The sequence below is a fragment of the Orbicella franksi genome, chromosome 5 (assembly GCF_964199315.1).
Source record: "Orbicella franksi chromosome 5, jaOrbFran1.1, whole genome shotgun sequence".
NCBI classification, from domain to species: domain Eukaryota; kingdom Metazoa; phylum Cnidaria; class Anthozoa; order Scleractinia; family Merulinidae; genus Orbicella; species Orbicella franksi.
The window spans coordinates 25,050,596-25,070,851 of NC_138149.1; the positions used below are offsets into that span (position 1 = coordinate 25,050,596).

Genomic DNA, 20,256 nt, shown 5'->3' on the forward strand with positions numbered 1-20,256 from the left:
AACTCTTCTTCGCAGCACCGTATAAGCGAAGAGAGGTTGTCCTCCTAGCAATTCTTCACATACATGAGTGTATAGACTGCAAAACAGTCGTATTCTTTGCGAACGCGAGCGACGGTCAATATTCGAACGAAAGGTCTGGAGCGAGTGTAAAAACGGCGAGGGAGAATGGGGAGATACGTCAATTCTCAGACTTCTTAGGCAGGCATGCCGCGAAACCCGCCGAGGGATTCGCGCCTTCGGCACTCAAATCCATTTCTCTTCGAGGGGGACTCCATAAAAAAAGATGCACGTTACGCCCCTGAAAGTTCTATGTTCTTTTTCGTATTTGTCTTTTGTCGGTTTTAAAAGCAACTCGGAAAAAAGTAGGTTCCCGAGGCATACATGTATAAAATGTTTCCCAGCCGCATGTAGCAGACATGCAGTGCTTTAAAGTCTAAGCTACTTAGTTGTTATCGTGGGAGGTGGGGGTCGGGTCACGCAACTGATGAGTTAATAGGCATGATACTAGCAAATGCACAGTAAGATCTTTTGATTGCTAAAAAACCCTGACGATTTGAGTAGGAACAAATCAGAGGTATAGTAGCCAGAAAAGATCTATATTATCAGTTTTAAGTTTTGGGATAGTCTGCAGGAGAGAAGTTTGCGTTAATGGAGACAGAATACCCTCAGACTAGAGCTCACTTCTTTTATTTAGTTGTAACGAACATGATCAAAGATACGCAGTTACAATTCCATGCCAGCATTTAAATATAGTCAACCATATGTATAGAAAACAGAATTTATACTCGTCAGTAAAGGAAAATCAGCTTTGGGTCCGTCTTTCTGTTCATATATGTCGCAAGAACTAACAGAAACAACCTCTCCAAAGAACTCCAGATGATCAAGCGACTTAAACCTGATAGGTTTCATAATAAAATGTTTAGACTTGTACAAGCCTTAGATAGAAATTGCCATCAATGTAGTGTACATAGTTTATCAATATTTATAGTATTTCTCAGTTCTTTCGATTTTTAATATTTACCTAATAAATAATCTCCTGATAATGTTTATTTTTCTGATCTTCAGCTGATACCAGCGTTTCTTCGAGATTAGCTGATCGATTTTCACATTAAATAAAGCTATTACTTTTTATTTTATACAGGCGACAATTTTCGTACATGCGCTATAACTATGATGATAAACTAAGACTAAGACAAGAGTTTCCTTGGTTACTTGATGTAATACAAGATGTTAACAAAGGCAGTTCCAAACACAATCACTTCACTGAAGAGGACATTGCGGCCATCTGGACTAGCTGCTGATACTGCTAAAGCTGTGCAAGAAATTTGAGTGTAACATTAACCCATTGATCTAAATTATCTTGAACGCGAATAAAGCTGTATATTATTTTATGTGGAAGTACTAACACCGGACCAAGAAACCCCAGACTAGTCCTAAGAAGTTCTCTTTTGCCTCCCTGTCTGAACGAAGTCTGGGAAGGAGTGGGCGAAAGAACGGCGAGTGCTCTTGTACCGCTCACGAAAGACCCCAGACTCCACTGTGCCGAGACCACCTAGGGCCTAGGCCGACTAAACCACGTTTTGGGCCAAATGGTTAAATTTGGTTGCACATTTCATGCCAGCTGTGAACACTGTTTGCCATGGTTTTATTACGAGCTTCATCATAAACAAAATAAAATCTCCCAAGAAATTGAAACCTATTTTTAGTATTTAAACTTGGACGACGAAATTTATGGCCCAATCGCTGAGCTAGAACGTCAAAATCGAATCTCTATCAGGTGTACATAATCGACAAGCAGTGGGAAGAATTAAGCTTGCAGTAGTTACACAGTTTTGTCTTTTCTTAAATTTCGAGAATTAAATGTTCTTCATAATAAAAGTCGGTCCCAGAATCCATTTTTCTTTTCATGTTAGCAGAATTCAGAACTTTCTCAAACAGAAACACTTTTTTTTTTCATTACCTTCAGAAATGCAGATTGGAATGTGGTTGTTGCAGTTGTTCTTTGTACAACATTCGATTTCACATTGCTTCAAGTTCCAGTTGTGAAATCTTTTAACATCAGATCGAATAACCGCACAAGCTGTTCTTTTATCTGCAACAATAAATTCAAACGAAAGAAGCGCGTTAAATATATTAATGAACTATACGTTTCGCTAAAGGAGTAATTGTAAGTGCAACATTTTCTTGTTTGGGGTAAACGTTAAGTCTGCATATGGCCCAAGTGGCCGGCCACCAAGTTGGACAGTTATACAAGGTTCTGTAACATGAATTATCCCGAACCACCCTTTTAGAGCTAATTTCCCTGAGACTAAGATTACAAGATACAACTTAAGGAATAGATCTTCCGCAATGCCCGCCATTCACTCGGACCGTTTCAAGAATACATTCTTTAATAGGATAGTTTTTAAGTACAATGTAGCTTTGTAAATAGTGTACTTTTTGTATTCGATTTTTTTATTTGTTTCTATGTAAATATCTATCTTATTTAGAGACATATTGTAGCCCATTAACATTGTTATTTTTAAATGTAACATAAGATATGTAATTTTATCTTTTGAACAATAAAGATACTTTATATATTTATTTATTTATTTAGTTATTTATTAAGCGACTAGGAATATTTCTACTCCCCCCTGGATGGGATGCTAAGCAATCGCAGGGGTACCCCCAGCATATAAATTCGTCGGAACCCTTTTGTACACCTGGGTAGACAAAGGCACTCTGAGAGTACAGTGTCTTGCCCAAGAACACAACGCAATGTCCGCAACCAGGACTCGAACCTGGACCGCTCGATCGGGAGTCGAGCGCACTACCCATGGTACCACTGTGCCTACAATGAACCTGTCTTGTTTGGTCTCCAAAGTTTACTTGTGCAGTTGAAGTTAGACCAACAAATGTCACGGTCTTTTGTTGCTGTTGGATTCAGGGAATCGGCTACTTTTCAGGAGAAACCCTAATGCTCTCGCAGGGATCTGCAGTGTCTACTTCTCAAAAACGTCTAGCCCGCATATGCTTCATATATTAGCTATAATTACAAACATTTTCGTATTTTATTGGGTCATTGTTAACGGACGAAAATTGCTATGAAGAGCGACAAACTAAAAAGGAAACCAACACGAACAGATTGCAACATTTATGTTGGTTTTCCACATCCGAGCATAATATTCTGATCTGCGTTCATATACACGCATATCATACACTATGCACGAATTATGTAACCGAAACATTTCTCTTGGACAGGCCAAAACAGCGAATAGAAACATATAGCAAAGATCTTTATTGGGTTCACTAACCATTCCTCTCTATTACCTGTGATCTACACGAAAATCTTACAGAATTTTTCTTGACTGTGAAGATGACGTCCGCTCAGGTTGTCAAAACGTCAGTCACCAACAACAGTTCTTTTCAGAACAACTCTCAGCCAGATGATCGCACTATATGAACTACAGAATATTTCAAGACTACATTTTTGTCAGTGACGTTCTGTTTTCGCGTTTCCCTTTACAAAAACGAGATTCTCGCTGTCCTTGAAGAGTGAGCTGATTAAGTCCGGAAAGTTCTTCCTTTCGGAATATTTAAGTATAAATTTTTACCTAAGTATTAATCTTACTTGCGCAGTTAATGCATCCTCTCATAAAGGCAGACTGGACCTTTCCGTCTCCATCTTCGTACTTCACTAAAGCCGAAGCGCAGTGGCTTGTACCAAATGATTCCGGATCTGTGGCGCAAATCTGGTTTCGCTGATTTGCCGAGCAAGTAGCTGCATCGGGCTCGAGGCAATAATTGCAGTGTCTATATTGAGCACCTGTCAAAAAATGAATCAATTCGGAAAAGTATTTAATTTTTGAACAGTCCTTCTACGATAATATTATATTTCTGCCTTCACTTTTAACTTTTGAGAAGATATTTCAAATTAACACTCGAGATGGCGTTCACCATAACAACTGTTCGTCAAAAATACTGCACTTTGAATAGTATTTTCAATTCCTCCAATCCAATTCTCTTCTCGGTATTTATTTGAAAATGTGCTGAAGCATTGTCTCTCGTGTTTGGTGTTTCTTCTAATGCTAGTTGCTTCTATCCTGTTGCTAAATCTACATCAGTATTTATCAAGTACCGGAATTTTATCCATCATTAGCATCAGATGCTTCCTCGGAGACCCAGGGACAGAAGACCGGATCAAGGGGAAACCAGAAGAGGAGACCGGAGCAAACCAAAGTTTACAAGAGCGAACGAGAGAAATCTCACGACTTGGTGGAAGCCTAGTGTGGATTGGCCGCAAAAATGTGCCCCTGAGCTTTGCCCCTGGGTTACGTTTCCGAAGTGTATCACAGTCACTTCAAGTTTGGTAAAGCGATCGCGAATTTCCACGCCCAAAGTACAACACAATTGATATCGTTGTATCGAGTTGTCAAAGTTTTTTCAATAATTAGAAGCGAGAAAGCTTCAAACATGGGTTACTTTTGTCTAGGGAACTCCAGGCTTGAAGTTTCGTCAATGCTTGAAGGAAACATTTGCACAACTCAAAAGCACTCCCAGAGTGGATTCTTCGGTTTCTCTGACGTACCATGATCCGTGAGATCTTGGATTGAACTGTGTTTGTTAAAGAAACTCAAAATCCGTTTTCGAATTCTGTCGGATTTAAGAATCCAATCTTGGATTTTCTTAAAGAAACGCACCCTTAGATCAGGTTTCAGCGCGTAACAAGTATGCTCAGGTGCAGTCTAAGGTATTTGTTTCATAGCTAATAGCAATGTTTTTATTACCTGCGGGTGGTAGGCTTGGAGCCAGGGTGTTACAATTGTCGCCCGTACAGCAAATGATTTCGCCTTGCATCAAAAACCAACCTCTGCTTGCTTTATAAAACTCACCCACTGCCGCATACAATGCTTTTCTGCTCTCTGAAATGATCAAATCAAACATGGATAAAATTAACCGCGTTTATATCACAACAACAAGCGTTCATAATGCTATTTCTATAACACTTAATTTACGTTTTGCCAATGGACCCGGTTGTTTTTGGTCTCAGGAACCTGGTGGTACCCTTTAAGACGTTCACCCTTAAGCTCTTAGATACGTCCTTATTTGAGGTCCATAACATGAAACGATTACTCCATTTGACGTGAAATGACGCCATTATTTCCAAAGATTCTATGACTTTTTTTAAAATGTAAGAAAGCCACCTAACTGAGTAGCTCAAAAATAGTCATAACCGAAAGCGTAAAGCTAAAAACAACTTCAAAATATGAAATATAGCTTCCGAGCAAACTCTCATTGAGTCGCTCTCACAGAATAGGGCCCCGCTACTCCCAGAGTTGCCAAGAAAGCTTGCTCGGGGGTTAGTCAAAATATAGTTGCCATGGGAGTATCACATGGAGAACGTCAGTGGAAGAAAAATAAGGCAGGCAAGAGGGGTGGGCAAGATGGGTCGAAGGCAGAATCGTAGCATAGGACAGGGCTAGGTTGGAGAGAGTTGAAGCCTTAGGGGCTTCCGCCCGGCGCGGAGAGAGCTAGCTAACTAGACAACTGTCTAACTGACTGACTGACTGACTGACTGACTCACTCACCCACTCTGACTCACGACTCACTGAATCACTGACTCACTGACTCACTGACTCACTGACTCACTGACTCACTCACTCACTGACTCACTGACTCACTGACTCACCCACTCTGACTCACGACTCACTGAATCACTGACTCACTGACTCACTGACTCACTGACTCACTGACTCACTGACTCACTGACTCACTGACTCACTGACTCACTGACTCACTGACTCACTGACTCACTGACTCACTGACTCACTGACTCACTGACTCACTGACTCACTGACTCACTGACTCACTGACTCACTGACTCACTGACTCACTGACTCACTGACTCACTGACTCACTGACTCACTGACTCACTGACTCACTGACTCACTGACTCACTGACTCACTGACTCACTGACTCACTGACTCACTGACTCACTGACTCACTGACTCACTGACTCACTGACTCACTGACTCACTGACTCACTGACTCACTGACTCACTGACTCACTGACTCACTGACTCACTGACTCATTGACGCCCCACCGCGGAACTAACTAGCCAACTAATTAATGGAAGCATCAAGATCCTGGCGCATCATACTAAACTTCGGGAGGAGTCACCAAATGTGGAGTTCAGGTATTAATGATTTTAAAGTTACAAGCTTTATAAGTTGGTAACGGCCCCTAAAGCACCCCCATCCCTGGTCTGAATAAGGCAAGACGTATATTCTTTTCAATAAACGTTTACCTACTTGAACAATCAACGCATCCTCGGAAAAAACCTTCCATGGTATTTCCAGACTGATTCTGATAACGTACTATAACAGAGGCACAATGAGCTGAACCCAGTGAATTCGGATCTGTGGCGCAAGTTTGGTTTTGCTGGTTCGCGAGACAAGTGGCTGCATTTTGCTCGGTGCAAAAATGACAATATTTTGTATCAACACCTGTTGGCAATACAAATAAAGGAATTTTTCAAGGTCAAAAATTGACAGGGTATATAAATGACGGTCTCCTGTACCGAAGGCTATTAATCCTTGTCATTCAAAATTCTTTAACACTGGTCATGAGATTTCTGTGTTCTCTGCCTTACCTGGCAATTCCACAAGTAAGACAGTTTACTTTAGAAAACACCCTGTAACAACGCGCGCGCTAAAAGCTGTATCCTGCAGCAGGGCGCTTATATGTACCCGGCCTTTTTCCGCCCTGTCCTGCAGTGTACAGCAGGCACTCTCCGAGCAGAGTAAGCAGCTTAGCACAGAACATTTTACTTTCGATAATCGAAATAAACGCGTGACCTTCCGTTTTTTTCCTCGAGATGTTTTCCTTTTTTTTTTCCGTGTTCCTTTTTAAAAAGTTCTAGAAACAATCTTGAAAGATTAGGAGAAGTCATGACTACCATGAAATCACTTGCAAATAGAGTTTCAAAAAAAAAAAGTATTTTACATCGTGTCTACATTTAATTGCTACTGTTGGACATCTATCACTATTTTACAAGTGTTGTAACAATTAACTTGTGGGACACGTCAGCTTCTCACAAGGTAGCTAAGTTTCCCAGCGTTTCGTCCTCATAAACATTTCACAAATGTTCATCTGCTCTATACCTCAGTAAGAGTCTCCTTGGCAGCCGTTAGTAGAGAGCTTAAGCAATGACGACGGCGACGCCAAGGGCGACGGCTGGAAAAAAAAGGATTTGTATTTTATCTTTGAATTTCGCAATTATCTGGAACTGTTCAGTAAGCCCTGCTCAAACTAAAGATATAACGCCAGCGATCAATTCCAGATCAAAATACGGAAAATTAGCCGCCGTGGTTCAAGTTCTTCAAAAAACGCAAAACTTAGTCATTTCACGTATAACGCACGTGCCCAGTCATTGTTTTGCTCATTATACCTTTTGTTTGGTGATGTGCCCGTTGCCGTCGTGGTTTGTTTTAGCTCCCTATCAGGGACCTTAAGCAAACCACGACGACGACGACGACGACGACGAAAACGTCACCAAACAAAAGGTTTAATGAGCAAAACAATGGCTGTGCACGTGCATTATAATCTTTGTACATTTCTTTGCTGTCCTCTGCAAAACAACAACGTGAAATGACAGGGTTCTGCGTCGTCTAAGGAACGTGGAAGACGAGGGCTAATTTTTCGTAATTCTATTTGGAATTGACCTTTGACGTTGCTTATTTAGTCTGAGCACGTTTTTAGAGCCATTGTCGCACTGAACAGATCTCGGCAATCACGAATTTCGCTTGTAAAATATATAGAGGATATTACACGGTGGCGAGAAGATATGAATTTTATCTTCGAGTGGCAAGAACAAGAACGAGTGTTCTTGCCTCGAGAACATTCATATCTTCGAGCTAACTTGTAATGTTCTTTTTATTATATAGACATACTGATGACGGCATTTTTGACGATTTTCCGAAGATTTTCGACCACTTTCCGAAGATTTCCGAAGATTCTCCAAAACTTGTCCGAAGGTCACACGAACGTTGCCGAACATTTTCCGAAAAATTCCGAAGATGACCGGAGATTGCCGAAGATTGCCGAAGATTGCCGAAGACTGTCGAGAAAGACCCGACGATGTTTCGATGATATACCAACGAATTTAAGTACAATTTAAGAGACAAACTTGAATCAGTGAAATCATCGATATCTTCACTAGTGAGGATATGGAAAATACGCCACTCAAGTCCTGGATGTGGTTTCGTATGAATTTTACGAGTGGTGTATTTTCCAGTAAAACACTCGTGTCTATATAATAAGAATTAATTTTTTTACTAGGCGTCGTCCTCGGCGCCGTCTTCGTTGTCGTTGCTTAAGCTCCCTACTAAGGTCGTCACCACGACGACCCTACTATAAACTTTTACGAAGTAGACTACCACAACAAACGAAAACAGCGTCTCTTGTAACACAAAAAGGTCACATCCGGTCATAATTTAGTTGTAGTCACACAACAGTTTTTTTTCTAAATGTATGATAATAACGAGACACCTGATGACAACTTATACCAAGTCAAGGCAGAGAATAGAAGTTTGTTTAGCGTCTTCTTAGAGAAACATCTTTAATTATCTAGCCTAGCTAGTTGTTGACATTGGTATCGTTGGCGCGATAAAATGAATGTAGCGGCATAAACACGTAACTTCCTGTTTCGAGTCATGTGGCAGAGCATGATCTGGCTATGATGGACACGTGCTATGATATTTCCTATTGGGTCGATTAGTACTGAAGCCGATCATGGTAGCCCCTGTCAGACCAATAGCATACAAAGTATCCTGGGTTCAAAATCAAAGTTTTGGTGTGAACTTCCTCTTAGTTGGTCTATGGAAATTTGAAATTCTTGACGCGTCTGTAAAACATTTTCCAGTACTGACATATCAGTTTACAAGTTCAGAAAAATGAACTTTGCCCTATGTTATTTTAAGCGAGTTGAAGCGAAGTCCAGTTCACCCAAAATTTGATTTGGCAGAGATGACGTAGGCCCACATTAGGCTAACAATTATGTTTGGTACGTGATCAAAGTTTTATCCGAGCCACGCCAAAAACAATAATTGTAAATGAATTTCACTTTCGCTGCATCAAACGACCTCTTAAAGGTATGATACCGGATTTGTCCATACTATATGTTTCATTTTCAACAAAGAAACCAAAATAACGAAATGATCTTCGCAGTGTGTCGAAGTGTGTTACTTATAAACGTCTTTTGCGTCTAAGGTTACGCCACCAAAAAACATGTCTGATTGGACGTCGGTACAGTATAACTTTTTCTTTTTTTATAAGAATATTTCCAAAAGGTTTTGATAGCAGCAGACATGTAAAGATTTTAAGGAAAACGACCAATTTTTTGAGTTTGAAAGACGTGTTTCGACAGAACTTCTGTCATCTTCAGTTGAATGAATGATTACAAAGCAAGTTGAATAATAAGTAGGCAAAAATGCTAATTAAGACAAGGTGGTAAGGGGGTAGCCGTTACATCACTGGGACCCATAGCAATCATTGTCCCCGGGGCTACCCCCTTACCACCTCGCCCACGTTTTACGTTAAGCTGCCGTACATAGGCCATTTTTCTGTCATCACTCAGAAGAAGATTCGACACTTAATCAAGCGCTATTGTAATGATTTAGACATCAAATTAGTTTTTTCTTCCTTTAAGATAGGTAACCTTTTTGGTATGAAAGACCCTATCCCCGGCGGGCTTCGTTCACGTGTGGTTTATAAGTTTACATGTGCGGGCTGTAATGCCTGTTATGTCGGCGAAACCACCCGACATTTTTCCACACGCGTACGTGAGCACTTAGCCGTTGATAGGGCCTCTCACATCTTCAAACATCTTCAGAATTCTGAACGTTGTCGCTCATTGTGTTCAATAGACTGCTTTCATATTTTAGATCACGCCACTACCAGCTTTCAACTCAAGATAGAGGAGGCTATCCATATTCAAAAAGAACTACCTTGCCTCAATCAGCAATTACACCATGTAAATCTAAAATTATCCTTTTAATTTACACCTTTTCACGTTCTGTTGTTACTATTTGTCTTAATTAGCATTTTTGCCTACTTATTATTCAACTTGCTTTGTAATCATTCATTCAACTGAAGATGACAGAAGTTCTGTCGAAACATGTCTTTCAAACTCAAAAAATTGATCGTTTTCCTTAAAATCTTTTTAAGAATATGTTTTATAAGAATATCGAGGCTAAAATTTGCGAAATTTTGAGAAAATATCAAAAATAAACTCGAGGCTGAGATTTTGAAAACAATGTAATTTTGTGTGTTGACAATTTGTAATACAATACAATTACATGTTTTTAACTAAACCGTATGAAATTCTTCCTTTCTCTAAATGGCAAACTAGCCAAAAACCAACGAAAACAGACGTATTAGCCGTATGCTCGATTCCTGTAACATTTCTGTTGGCGTTACATGCGTCATATCAGGTTTTGATGGTCTTTGATGCCTAATGTCTATAAAATAAGTATAATCTAAGAATATTCACAAGAAGATTTTAGCCTAAAATGGGCAGAAAAATAAGAATATCTGGCCTCGGCAGGAAAAACAATATTCTTATTAAAAAAAAAAGAGTGTAACGTACCGTGCAGTGTTTGATATCCAGTTTCATAGAATGTTTCTGTATGACGTGACTTCTGCTTAGATGAAAGTAACGACATACATCGTAAACATTCGAAAGTCACATCTTTATCAGTTGGAGGTCAATTGTGCTCGACACTAAACTGAAAACACCTCTTTGCTGACTCAGTCTTTGGTCATAGTAAATTTGCAACCGCTTGGCGGCAAATTGCGCTAAGTAAAAATTCAGTTCATTATTTTCTCTATGGAGAATTGAAAAGCAGTTTCGAACAAAATAAAGGAACATTAACCGTTACATCACTGGGACCCATAGCAATCATTGTCCCCGGGGCTACCCCCTTACCGCCTCGCCCACGTTTTACTTTAAGCTGCCGTACATAGGCCATTTTTCTGTCATCACTCAGAAGAAGATTCGACACTTAATCAAGCGCTAATGATTTAGACATCAAATTAGTTTTTTCTTCCTTTAAGATAAGTAACCTTTTTGGTGTGAAAGACACATTGTTGAGTTTTACGACTTTAAGACGCTATTTTGTCAATTCAAGCCCAATTTTACCTTACTTTTGTGAGTAATATTTCGATGAATTTTAAAGAACTATTGTATTCGCATACTTAAGAGCACGGAACAGAAAATTAAAAACTGTTTCTTACCCAGGGCGTCCGCAATGAGCAATACCATAACGATAAATAAAAGCTTCATGTTTGAATCCTCCACCGAAATTCTCTCTTCTCCTGAGTTTTGGTAACAGACTTTTGATTTACAAGTAGGTTGGTTAAACCCTATAAACAGCAGCGTGATATCAACACCTGCAGGTCATCAGCATGATGGAAATATTTGATTGGGCAAAAGTCCACTGGATAAGCGCGTGCACGAATTGATTGACAATTGATTGATTGACGAATTGATTGACAGCTGTAAGCTTACGAATGGTGACAGATATAGCGTGTTCCTGATACTAGAGGAACGGTGAAAGGCAAATTCTTCGACGAATCAATCCCTGCTGGGCTCGGTTTCCGTTGCGAAGCTCTAGTAATATGAGGATGTTTCATACGCGGTGATTGGCTAACTGTTCGGGCAAGATGGCGCTATCTCGCCCGCTCAGAATTACCCGTTGTATCCCGCTCTTTTTACCAGGTAATAAAACCTTTATTGATCAAGCTTACCGAGTAAAGATGGCTATATGTTAACTTAGTTCCTTTTTTTTTTTTTTCGTGCTTTACATGGAACCCAAAACGTCTTGGTCCATGATAACCTCTAAAAATAACTTGGCCAATATCCGACCATTTTAACCTCAGGCTTGGTCAATAAACCCATTTAGAAAACAGTCCTAAGAAAATACGCGCGCTGATTGGTTAAAAATCGTGTTTCTATAACTCGATAGAGACGTAATGATGGCGCGAGCAAAGAGAATTTACATTTTGATAATCAAAGTTAACAAGTTGTTTTCCTTTTCTCGTCGCGGTGTTTTCTAAAAGAAAAAGAAGACATGTACCCCGTGTTTCTCTCGAGCTTTAGTATAACTCTACTAGCGTTCTATAACGAATGCCGTCCTCTGATTGGTTACGATACTCACGTTTTATTCTGTGATAGATAGTGAGTAGCGTAGTAACGTGCGCTGGGGGCCACTTCTTTGTGTTTTCGAAGTGTCTGTGAAGAGGATTTAGATGAGAGTTTTGAACGACTAGTAGATTTATACTAAAACAATTAGATTATCCGCTCTCGATTTATATGCGTAATAGTTGACTCGGGCTGCGCCCTCGTCAGCTATAACGCGATAGAAATCTCGAGCTCATAATCGAATTGTTTATTACTCGATAGAAACACGGTACATGTTTTCTATTCCTTAAATATAGATGGTTTTCAAGTGACGTCATCAAATTCCAAAATCCAAAACTAAAGAGCCACAAAAGTTTTTATCTTCATCAGGCATAAGGGGATCTAAATTCATATCTCTTTACAACCATTCAGCTCAAAAGCGTGCTTGGTCTGGAACCAGCGCAGTTTAAAGTTCAGAGTTATGGCGGGGCGTGACATACGCTCCGATCGCATTTGTGGAAAAATATACACTTAAGTAGTGATGTTTAGCCTTTTTTAAAGGAGTTTAAGTGTTAGGAAAAGTGCTTGTGTAAATGTTTGTTGGTTCAGTTCACATAATCAGTCGCCTAGATGGCCAAAGTAAATTCCAGATGTTTACACTATTTTTCGGCTGCCCATTTGGTGGAGCACAGAGCTATTTTGTGTAAATTTAAAACATTTCGACGAATATCTGAAGTTTGGGAAGACGCGGAGACCTCAAACTTGGAGAAGTGTCTTCTTGACCTATCTCCTATAACATTACAATTTCTTGACTCTATCAACTGAATAGTTTTTGATTTAATTTTTCGTTGCGTGAAGGTGAAAACCACCTATAGCGACCAATGATCAATTTAAATTTTCTCTGTGTACTTTTGCGCGAGGGTCAAACGGCGATTTTTCGTCTAAGATGTAAACCTCAAAGTGAACAAAAAGTTTTGCTACTCGTTTTGAAATAAAAGAGAAGCTATTGTGAAAACCTGTAAAGGCTGGCGTGTGGTTGTTCTCCAGACTCCCAGACTCTCTAACAAGTGAGCTAAAATGGGTTTTTGTCTTCAGTCGACAAAATATCACGCACACTGTTTGGTTGAGGCGGGGGGGGGGGGGGGCTGCGTCCTCGAATATGTTATTATCTAGGGTATGGCTTGCGCCGCGTGTTAGTTTAAAATATTGTATAGATTTTGACCGTTTTCACTTGAAACTGACAAGGTATGCTCTGTGCATTCTGGTCAACAATGAAGTATAGTTCTTATCATTGTTGTTATTCTGAAGCCTGTCTCATGGAACTCGAAAAAAAAAAATAACTGCTGTTATTTCCATGGTCTATTGTTCGTTTGCCTAGTTCTTAGTCTTCAGGCTGCACCTGGATGACTGGGGCGGTCTGAAATTGAGTTTCGAGTACTGGGTCAGGTCTGAGATAGGGTAGGGTAAATCACTCATGTTGCTCTGAATTCTAGTACGCAACACACCCCTACCCAGATTTTTGGGGAGTACCCCCGGGTTTTACTCATTATATTTCTGATCTTATTACAGATTAATGATACTGGAATAACATGCCAGTGTGACATTACAAACTCTCTTGTGTGAGGTACAATTACAATACATGATCAATTTGTGAACCCAGTTCCGGTCTTCACAGCCTAGATAATCCGCGCATCCGGTAAACTTTCACCTTGATCGATATCGACGGACCAAGCAGAGCTTTTAAATAGTTTGGCACAGTTACAAATTTCAGTTTAGCCCTTGTGTTACTCGCACAGAAATTGGGTGGAAGTGTAAGGACCGCTTTCCAAAACCCCGTGCCTGACTTATGACCAAAATCTGCGATTTTCCCTACTCAATTTATGACCTAAGAAAAATTTGATACTCTATTTTATACGACCGTTGCGGCTGAAACAGTTGCCCTAAACATAATTTAATAATCTCAGCAATATCAAACGTGAGTTTCCACAACTCTTCTAGCTCTTTCCTTTAGTAATCCGTCCTTCTACTCCCATTTTTTTTTTATGTTCACTCAAACGAGATGGAGGCTAACTCGATAACCTCACGGTGCTATTAGCCTCCATGCATAAACTATAGACCATTGCCACCTTTAATTGTTATATATGCATCTTTTTTTCCTTTTTTCATGCTAATATTGTCATTTCAAAATGAAAGTGTAAAATAAAGTGAAGTTGAAGTTGAAGTTTAATTTTTGAAGGGCTTTTGTTGATGGTCTTTTATTGATGGTCTGATGAAAAAGTAGCTTCTTCTAAAAAGCATACCCAGTTCAAGACTAGAGTGCGAAAACTGTATCCTATTTATGACCAGAATGGCCAAAATCGATACCCTATTTATAACCAAAATGGCTGAAAGCCATACCCTTTGAGCCCGCACATACATATATAACCCATATATGGGAGTACCCCCGCCCCCGGGAAATTTAACAACATTGCTATCTCGAACTCGGTTATGTTATCTTTCCCTTAAGAGCTGAGATCGCTGAAATCGATGAGATCGCGGGGTTTAATAACTTTGCGCATTTCACGCCACTACACGATCTAACGATACACGACCGCCTGCTAGGGCCGGTCAAACGGATATAAATTTCCGGCTGAGCGTGATGAAGCCACCCTCATGATACGCGTATTGTTTGTCACCAGATATTTAAGGCCGTGTTTTCCAAAAGCCGGTAATGCTAACCCAGGAGTAAAAGTTAACTGTCTAGTTTTTGTGAAGTTTGAGATAATTCAAACTCAAAACTGAAGGACTAGACTGCGAGCAATCTCTCTTTTCCTCGAAAATCCGCGGGGAAGAACGCAAACAAGTAAGCGTGCGAGCGTGACTATGAGCGTGACCACGCTAGCGGCGATGCCGCAAGCCGCTTTTAGCATGGGCGTCGCTCGTCTTCCGACGCCCGCGCTACTAGCGGCTTGCGGCATCACCACTCCAGGTCACGCTCACAGTCACGCTCGCTTTGCGTTCTTCCCCACAGTTTTCGAGGAAAAGAGAGACTGCTCACAGTCTACCGAAGAACAAACAATAGAAACAGAAAAGGCCACTGCGAAAAGTTACAAAAATCAAATCAAACTTTTCGCTTGCTAGGTTAATTTAATCAGGCTTAATTTTGAGCAACCCGGCCCAGGGTTTAATTAAAGTATTAGCTTTTTCGGAGCGCGATCTCTCCAGAGATATAAAAAAAACTGCATCTGATCTTGTGGAAGAAATGAACACAGAATCTGAAATTTTGGAGAACATTCATAACCAACGTCGAGAGGCGACCCTGTCAGAGGTCTCTTGTGCTCCTCTTTAGCCTGCGTAACAAGAGTCCCGAAGAGCATTTTACACATTCTGGCCGCGTGCACACTGGAGCGAGAACAGAAAAATCGACTGCAAAAAAAAAAAAAAAAAGATCGCTTTGGCGATTTTTTTGTTCTCGCTCTAATTTGCGCGCGGCCAGAATGTAGATAAAGCTCTTCGTAGGGAATGATTGCTACTCAGGCTAGGGCGGAGTGAGAATCATCGGCTAAAAATCTGGAAAATGATGGCGAAGCCTGCTCACTTAAATTTGAAATTTATAAAGGAGAAGTCGAAAGTAGTCAGCCCTACCCTACCCCTGGAGCGTAACGCGACAGCCAAGAGTAAACACTTCCGAACAATGAGTCACGACCCCAAAATAAACTCAGTCGCGTTGTATTACCATAGACGACTGTAAATGGCGTCATATTTTCCTCGCAAAAAAATCCATGTCGATTTTCGTGACCTCCGTTAATCCCAAAATTGTAAACACGAAAGAATCGACTAAGAAATGCTAAGGTAGTACTCAAGCAAAAAACAATCAACTTAAAAATAACTGCCATATTTATTGCCAGGGTAACAAAAGCAAATATCCGCACACAGAGAGTTCGAGATGACGCATGACGTCAGAAATACTACATTTTGTACATGTTATGCCAAAAATCAAAACAGTAAAATTATTTCAAACAATGAAACTTGCTGGCGCTGTCTTTGATGTTAAAGGGGTTTAATGATTTATTATAATTCGATACTTACAGTATACTTCCGGTTTGGCGGCAGATGAAGTGGAACTGTCGACGCTGTTGTTAACCACACATCTGTATTGCCGGTTTTCACATGACGTCACTAAAATTCAAACTACAAAACTATTGATCCTCTTGACATCTTACTTCCATGATGTATAAGAGCAGCTGAAAACTAACATTCAGTTCATACAAATTTTTGCTCCGAATGGGTTCTTGGTTTTGTCATAGACTACGCTTGAATTTCTAAGCTTTTGCGTGACGCGGCATTTACGTGACGGCCAAGAGAGCTGTCATGTGGGTTAAAAATGTGACTTAATTCGGGTAATTTGGCTATCTGAACAGTTCTTGTATTAGAAAAAGTATTATTTTAATGTTGTTTAGTTCCTCGAGAGATAAATTCACGCTTTTGTAGCAAAACTCAGTGACAGATGTTTCTGTTGGTTTCCGGCCGCCATGTTGGTGCTCATCCGGATGGGCACCAGCACGGCGTCTCCATACAAATCTCTATAAATTTGGGTAAAAAGTTTCTCCGCATATCTTGCATAAGAAACATTGCTGTGACCTGAATCTTGGCGAGAGTCTTTGCATATTTCCTTTCTTTCTTTTCTCAGAATCTGGACTTTATCTATTGAACGGTTTTGATTTTTATTTTGATCTATTTTGAATGGCGTGACACTGAAAATCAGCAATTGACCTGCGTCTGATCGGTGGACATCCGTAATTGTCAAATTATGATTATTGTTCGTGCGAGACACAGCTAGTCGTGAATTTGCTGCGACGTTCAACCCTTGTCCATTCTTCGTCCATGACACGCTAAGTGACGGGTTTCCTTCAACTACACAGCTAAAAACAACATTTTGTCCTTTCACTCTGGTAAGGCCTTCAGGATTCTTAGAAATCTCAGGTGCAACTGAAAGAGATAATGAAAATATAAGACATTGCTACGGCGAACAAACCTAAAAGTCTTAAAACAAAGGGCTAAACATTTATGACGAGCTAGCTTGACGAGCTTTTTAATACGTCCTTTAAAAAAAGAAATCATCTACTTTACTATGAAACCATGATTTAAAACGGAAACTAAGACAGCTTTTATGCCGTAAAGGGCTGTCTATCACTGTTTTAAGGCTGCAATTCGGATTGTAAGCTGATTGAAAATGCAAAGTTTTGTTTTAAAAAAAACAACCACATCGAGACACCTTAATGAGATGTTTCTTTACAAATCGCAACCTCGTTCTTAAGGCTTTTCCTTACTAGTGAAAAAAAAAAAACCCTGGGAATGAGTTGTATAAATCGTAAAAACAAATAGACCGTTTTCGATATATTAAAATTCAACTTGGCAGTGAGGCTTAGAGGACACAAACAAAGGAAATTAAATGACCATGTTTATCCATTTCTTTTGTTTGTGTCCTCTAAGCCTCACTATCAAGCTGAGTGCCAAATCCGGCGAAAGGAAGAAAGTGCTTTTCAACTAAAACGACAGCGTTTTCCGGTTTTGATCAGTTACTTACACTGAACATTCACTGTGGATGCATTGGAGGTATCATTTCCAAGGTTGTTACTCGCCACACATCGGTATTCTCCGCTGTCTGTCCTGTTCACATTCGTTATATATTGTCAACTGCTTTTTGTCATCTGAAAAACGGATCCTAGAATTGATAGTTGTATTGACAGGAGATCCATTTCTGGTCCATGATATTGCTGGTACTGGATTTCCATCAGCTTTGCAAGATAAAGTTACGTTTTCTCCTTCTGGTTCAGCCTCTGGATGAACAATGATCTTAGGTGGATCTGTAACAATTAAACAATCCGCCTGTAAGAAATGACATCATAACAATGTGCATGTCACAATTTAGTGGTGTTTTTTTATATACAAAAATTTGATGCAAGTAATAATCATGGATCAGGTATATATAGTAAGCTTAGACACCTGGTAAAAGATTTCACTGGTGATATTTGACGACTGTGTGTGTAGGTGAATTGGTGACTGACCTTCAGTTTAAAATTCGCATATCAGGTATTGTAATTGTAATAAGCTCACATGCGATGAGCACAATCCTTAAATTGGTTATTAATTAGAGTTACTAATGAAGGAAAATATAGCTTCAATTTACGGATTTTAGGCAATCGTGAATACTGTCTCGAGACTCTTTTAATCTTTTAAACCAACACCGATAATCAGTGTTCTTGTTCTCTCTGTGTAGAGTGGCAGTACAGGCCAACTGCTCGGTTTCGATTTATCAAAACAAGATACTGTGCTTACATTGGACATTCAGTGTAGCAGCATTGGCTGTATCATTTCTAAGGCTGTTATTCGCCACACAACGGTGGGTTCCGTGGTCTGTTCTTTTCACATTTGTTATTGTCAACTGTTTTTTGTCATCTGAAATACTGATCCTTAGGCCTGTATTTACAGGAGATCCATCTTCAATCCATGATATTATTGGTACTGGATTTCCATCAACGTTACAAGATAGAGTCTCGTTATTTCCTTCTATTGTAGTTTTATTTTGAGGATGGGCAACGATCTCTGCATCGATGGTTGATCTGTAGCAAACAAGACAATTATTGCCATGAAAGGAGATTTTGAAAGTACGAACTGAAATCATTTCAAGACTATACGAGCCTGTTTTATGTTTTAAATGGATTTAAGTAAGCAAGTTACAGTGCGACTATTAAGGCCATCCTAGCAAATTATTTGCAAATTTACCACCACCGTTTGAGTGTTAAACGATACACGAGGCCACTAACTCAGTGCTTCTGTAGTGTGTAGCGTGCTTAGATGAATGAGTTGTCGGAAATGCAGTGTTAACATCCCATGTTTTCATTGGTTAAATTTGAACAGGATCTTTGCTTCCTTGGTTGAAGGGGTCGCATAAACTGGAAACTGCAGTAATGTCAATTTTAGGAAATTTTTCCTACATTTCCGAATTCTGTTAAAGGCAGGCATGCCATGGCATAATATACATGTAGAACTGTAACCTAGAACCTATAATAAAACACCAAATTAAATCAAAGTAGGTGAAAAGAAAAACTTAATCTGTAAGAAAAATGGAAAACAACATCACAAAAATCTTCGTTGCAAAAATCTGAAAAAGATGTGTGACCCTCCCCTTGAATAGCATACAGATCTAATAACTCTAAATTTAATCTAAACATTGAAATCTTCTTTTTGGTAGTTTTCCAAGTTCGAGTACCTTGATAAAAAAATAAAAAAATAAAAAAATAAAAAAAAATGAACTACACCCTCCTCTTTCTGCCGTATTATTTTATAAGAAAAAGCTCCAGAATGACTCACCATTTCTATTACTTTCCGACTTTATCAACAAAAGTTAAATATAAGTATAAACTTGAAAAAATTATTTAATATTCGTAAAAGCTCCTCCATCTGCCATTCTTTAGATTTAATATAATTGTAATATAAGTATGATTGTACAGAAAGATTTGTTTTATGTTATTGTAAAAATACGCTTAGAATAAGTGATGTAATAAGTGTTGTAAATGTAAGAAATGATTATTTTAAAAAAAAAAAAACTTTCCCAAAGAACTGTTTTATTTTTTGTCTTAGATTCTTTATCGGTTTAATCCATTATCCTGCTCAGGGAAAAGAATCAAATCCAGCTTAACAGCACTGGAGCAACTTCAGACTTTGTAGATCAGCGACCTATTTTAGCTAACAACAGTTGGATTATTGACTATTTGTTTCCTTTGTTTCAGTGGCATGCCTGTAAATTAGCTAAGCTTAGTGCTTGTATAGCTAAGTGCATGACCACTATAAATGAGATTTACATTTTTTTTTTACATTACTTACGAACAAACTTACATTCATCAACTTCGAGGCCCTGTTAGGGGTAAATTCCGACAAGCGACATGGCCTTGAAACGGCGACACGAGAGCCACGAACTGGCGACGAACGACAGACTACTCCAGCGAAACGGGGAAAGCGACACCAATGTCAAAATAGACCGACAGCGAATTTCGGATTTGTCAATGCAGTGAATCTGTTATACAATAAAGTCAATAAACGGTTCAATAAAAC

At 39.5% G+C, this 20,256-nt stretch overlaps 2 protein-coding genes and 1 pseudogene across 3 annotated transcripts in view; all 3 read right to left on the minus strand.

The window, feature by feature from the left end:
- Nucleotides 1-334: 334 nt before the first annotated feature.
- Nucleotides 335-11,749, minus strand: LOC145487300 (putative skeletal organic matrix protein 2). The gene is made up of 6 exons (XM_081466056.1): nucleotides 11,277-11,749; nucleotides 6,293-6,487; nucleotides 4,767-4,901; nucleotides 3,611-3,805; nucleotides 1,961-2,092; nucleotides 335-1,312 (listed from the first exon to the last, which is right to left on the minus strand). The coding sequence occupies exons 1-6, from the start codon at nucleotides 11,323-11,325 to the stop codon at nucleotides 1,209-1,211; spliced, it is 810 nt and encodes a 269-aa protein (XP_081322182.1). The 5' UTR covers nucleotides 11,326-11,749; the 3' UTR covers nucleotides 335-1,208.
- Nucleotides 11,750-14,438: 2,689 nt separating this feature from the next.
- On the minus strand, nucleotides 14,439-20,253 carry LOC145487895 (neural cell adhesion molecule 1-like; annotated as a pseudogene). The gene is made up of 4 exons (XR_014049463.1): nucleotides 18,481-20,253; nucleotides 18,148-18,209; nucleotides 17,729-18,030; nucleotides 14,439-17,130 (listed from the first exon to the last, which is right to left on the minus strand). The product of XR_014049463.1 is annotated as a neural cell adhesion molecule 1-like (transcript).
- The window catches only part of LOC145487285 (uncharacterized), a 37,203-nt gene continuing 35,681 nt past the window's right edge, over nucleotides 18,735-20,256 (minus strand). The window contains exon 6 of the mRNA XM_081466038.1: nucleotides 18,735-18,764. The gene's annotated coding sequence lies outside the window, so the exon portion shown is untranslated. The remainder of the gene's footprint in view (nucleotides 18,765-20,256) is intronic.

Excerpts from the sequence above, each read along its gene's own strand:
- LOC145487300 (XM_081466056.1), bottom strand. The coding sequence starts at position 11,325 with ATGAAGCTTTTATTTATCGTTATGGTATTGCTCATTGCGGACGCCCTG. Across the intron at positions 4,902-6,292 it reads AGGATGCGTTGATTGTTCAA|AGAGCAGAAAAGCATTGTAT; the intron begins GTAGGTAAACGT and ends TGATCATTTCAG. Across the intron at positions 3,806-4,766 it reads TCCAAGCCTACCACCCGCAG|GTGCTCAATATAGACACTGC; the intron begins GTAATAAAAACA and ends ATTTTTTGACAG.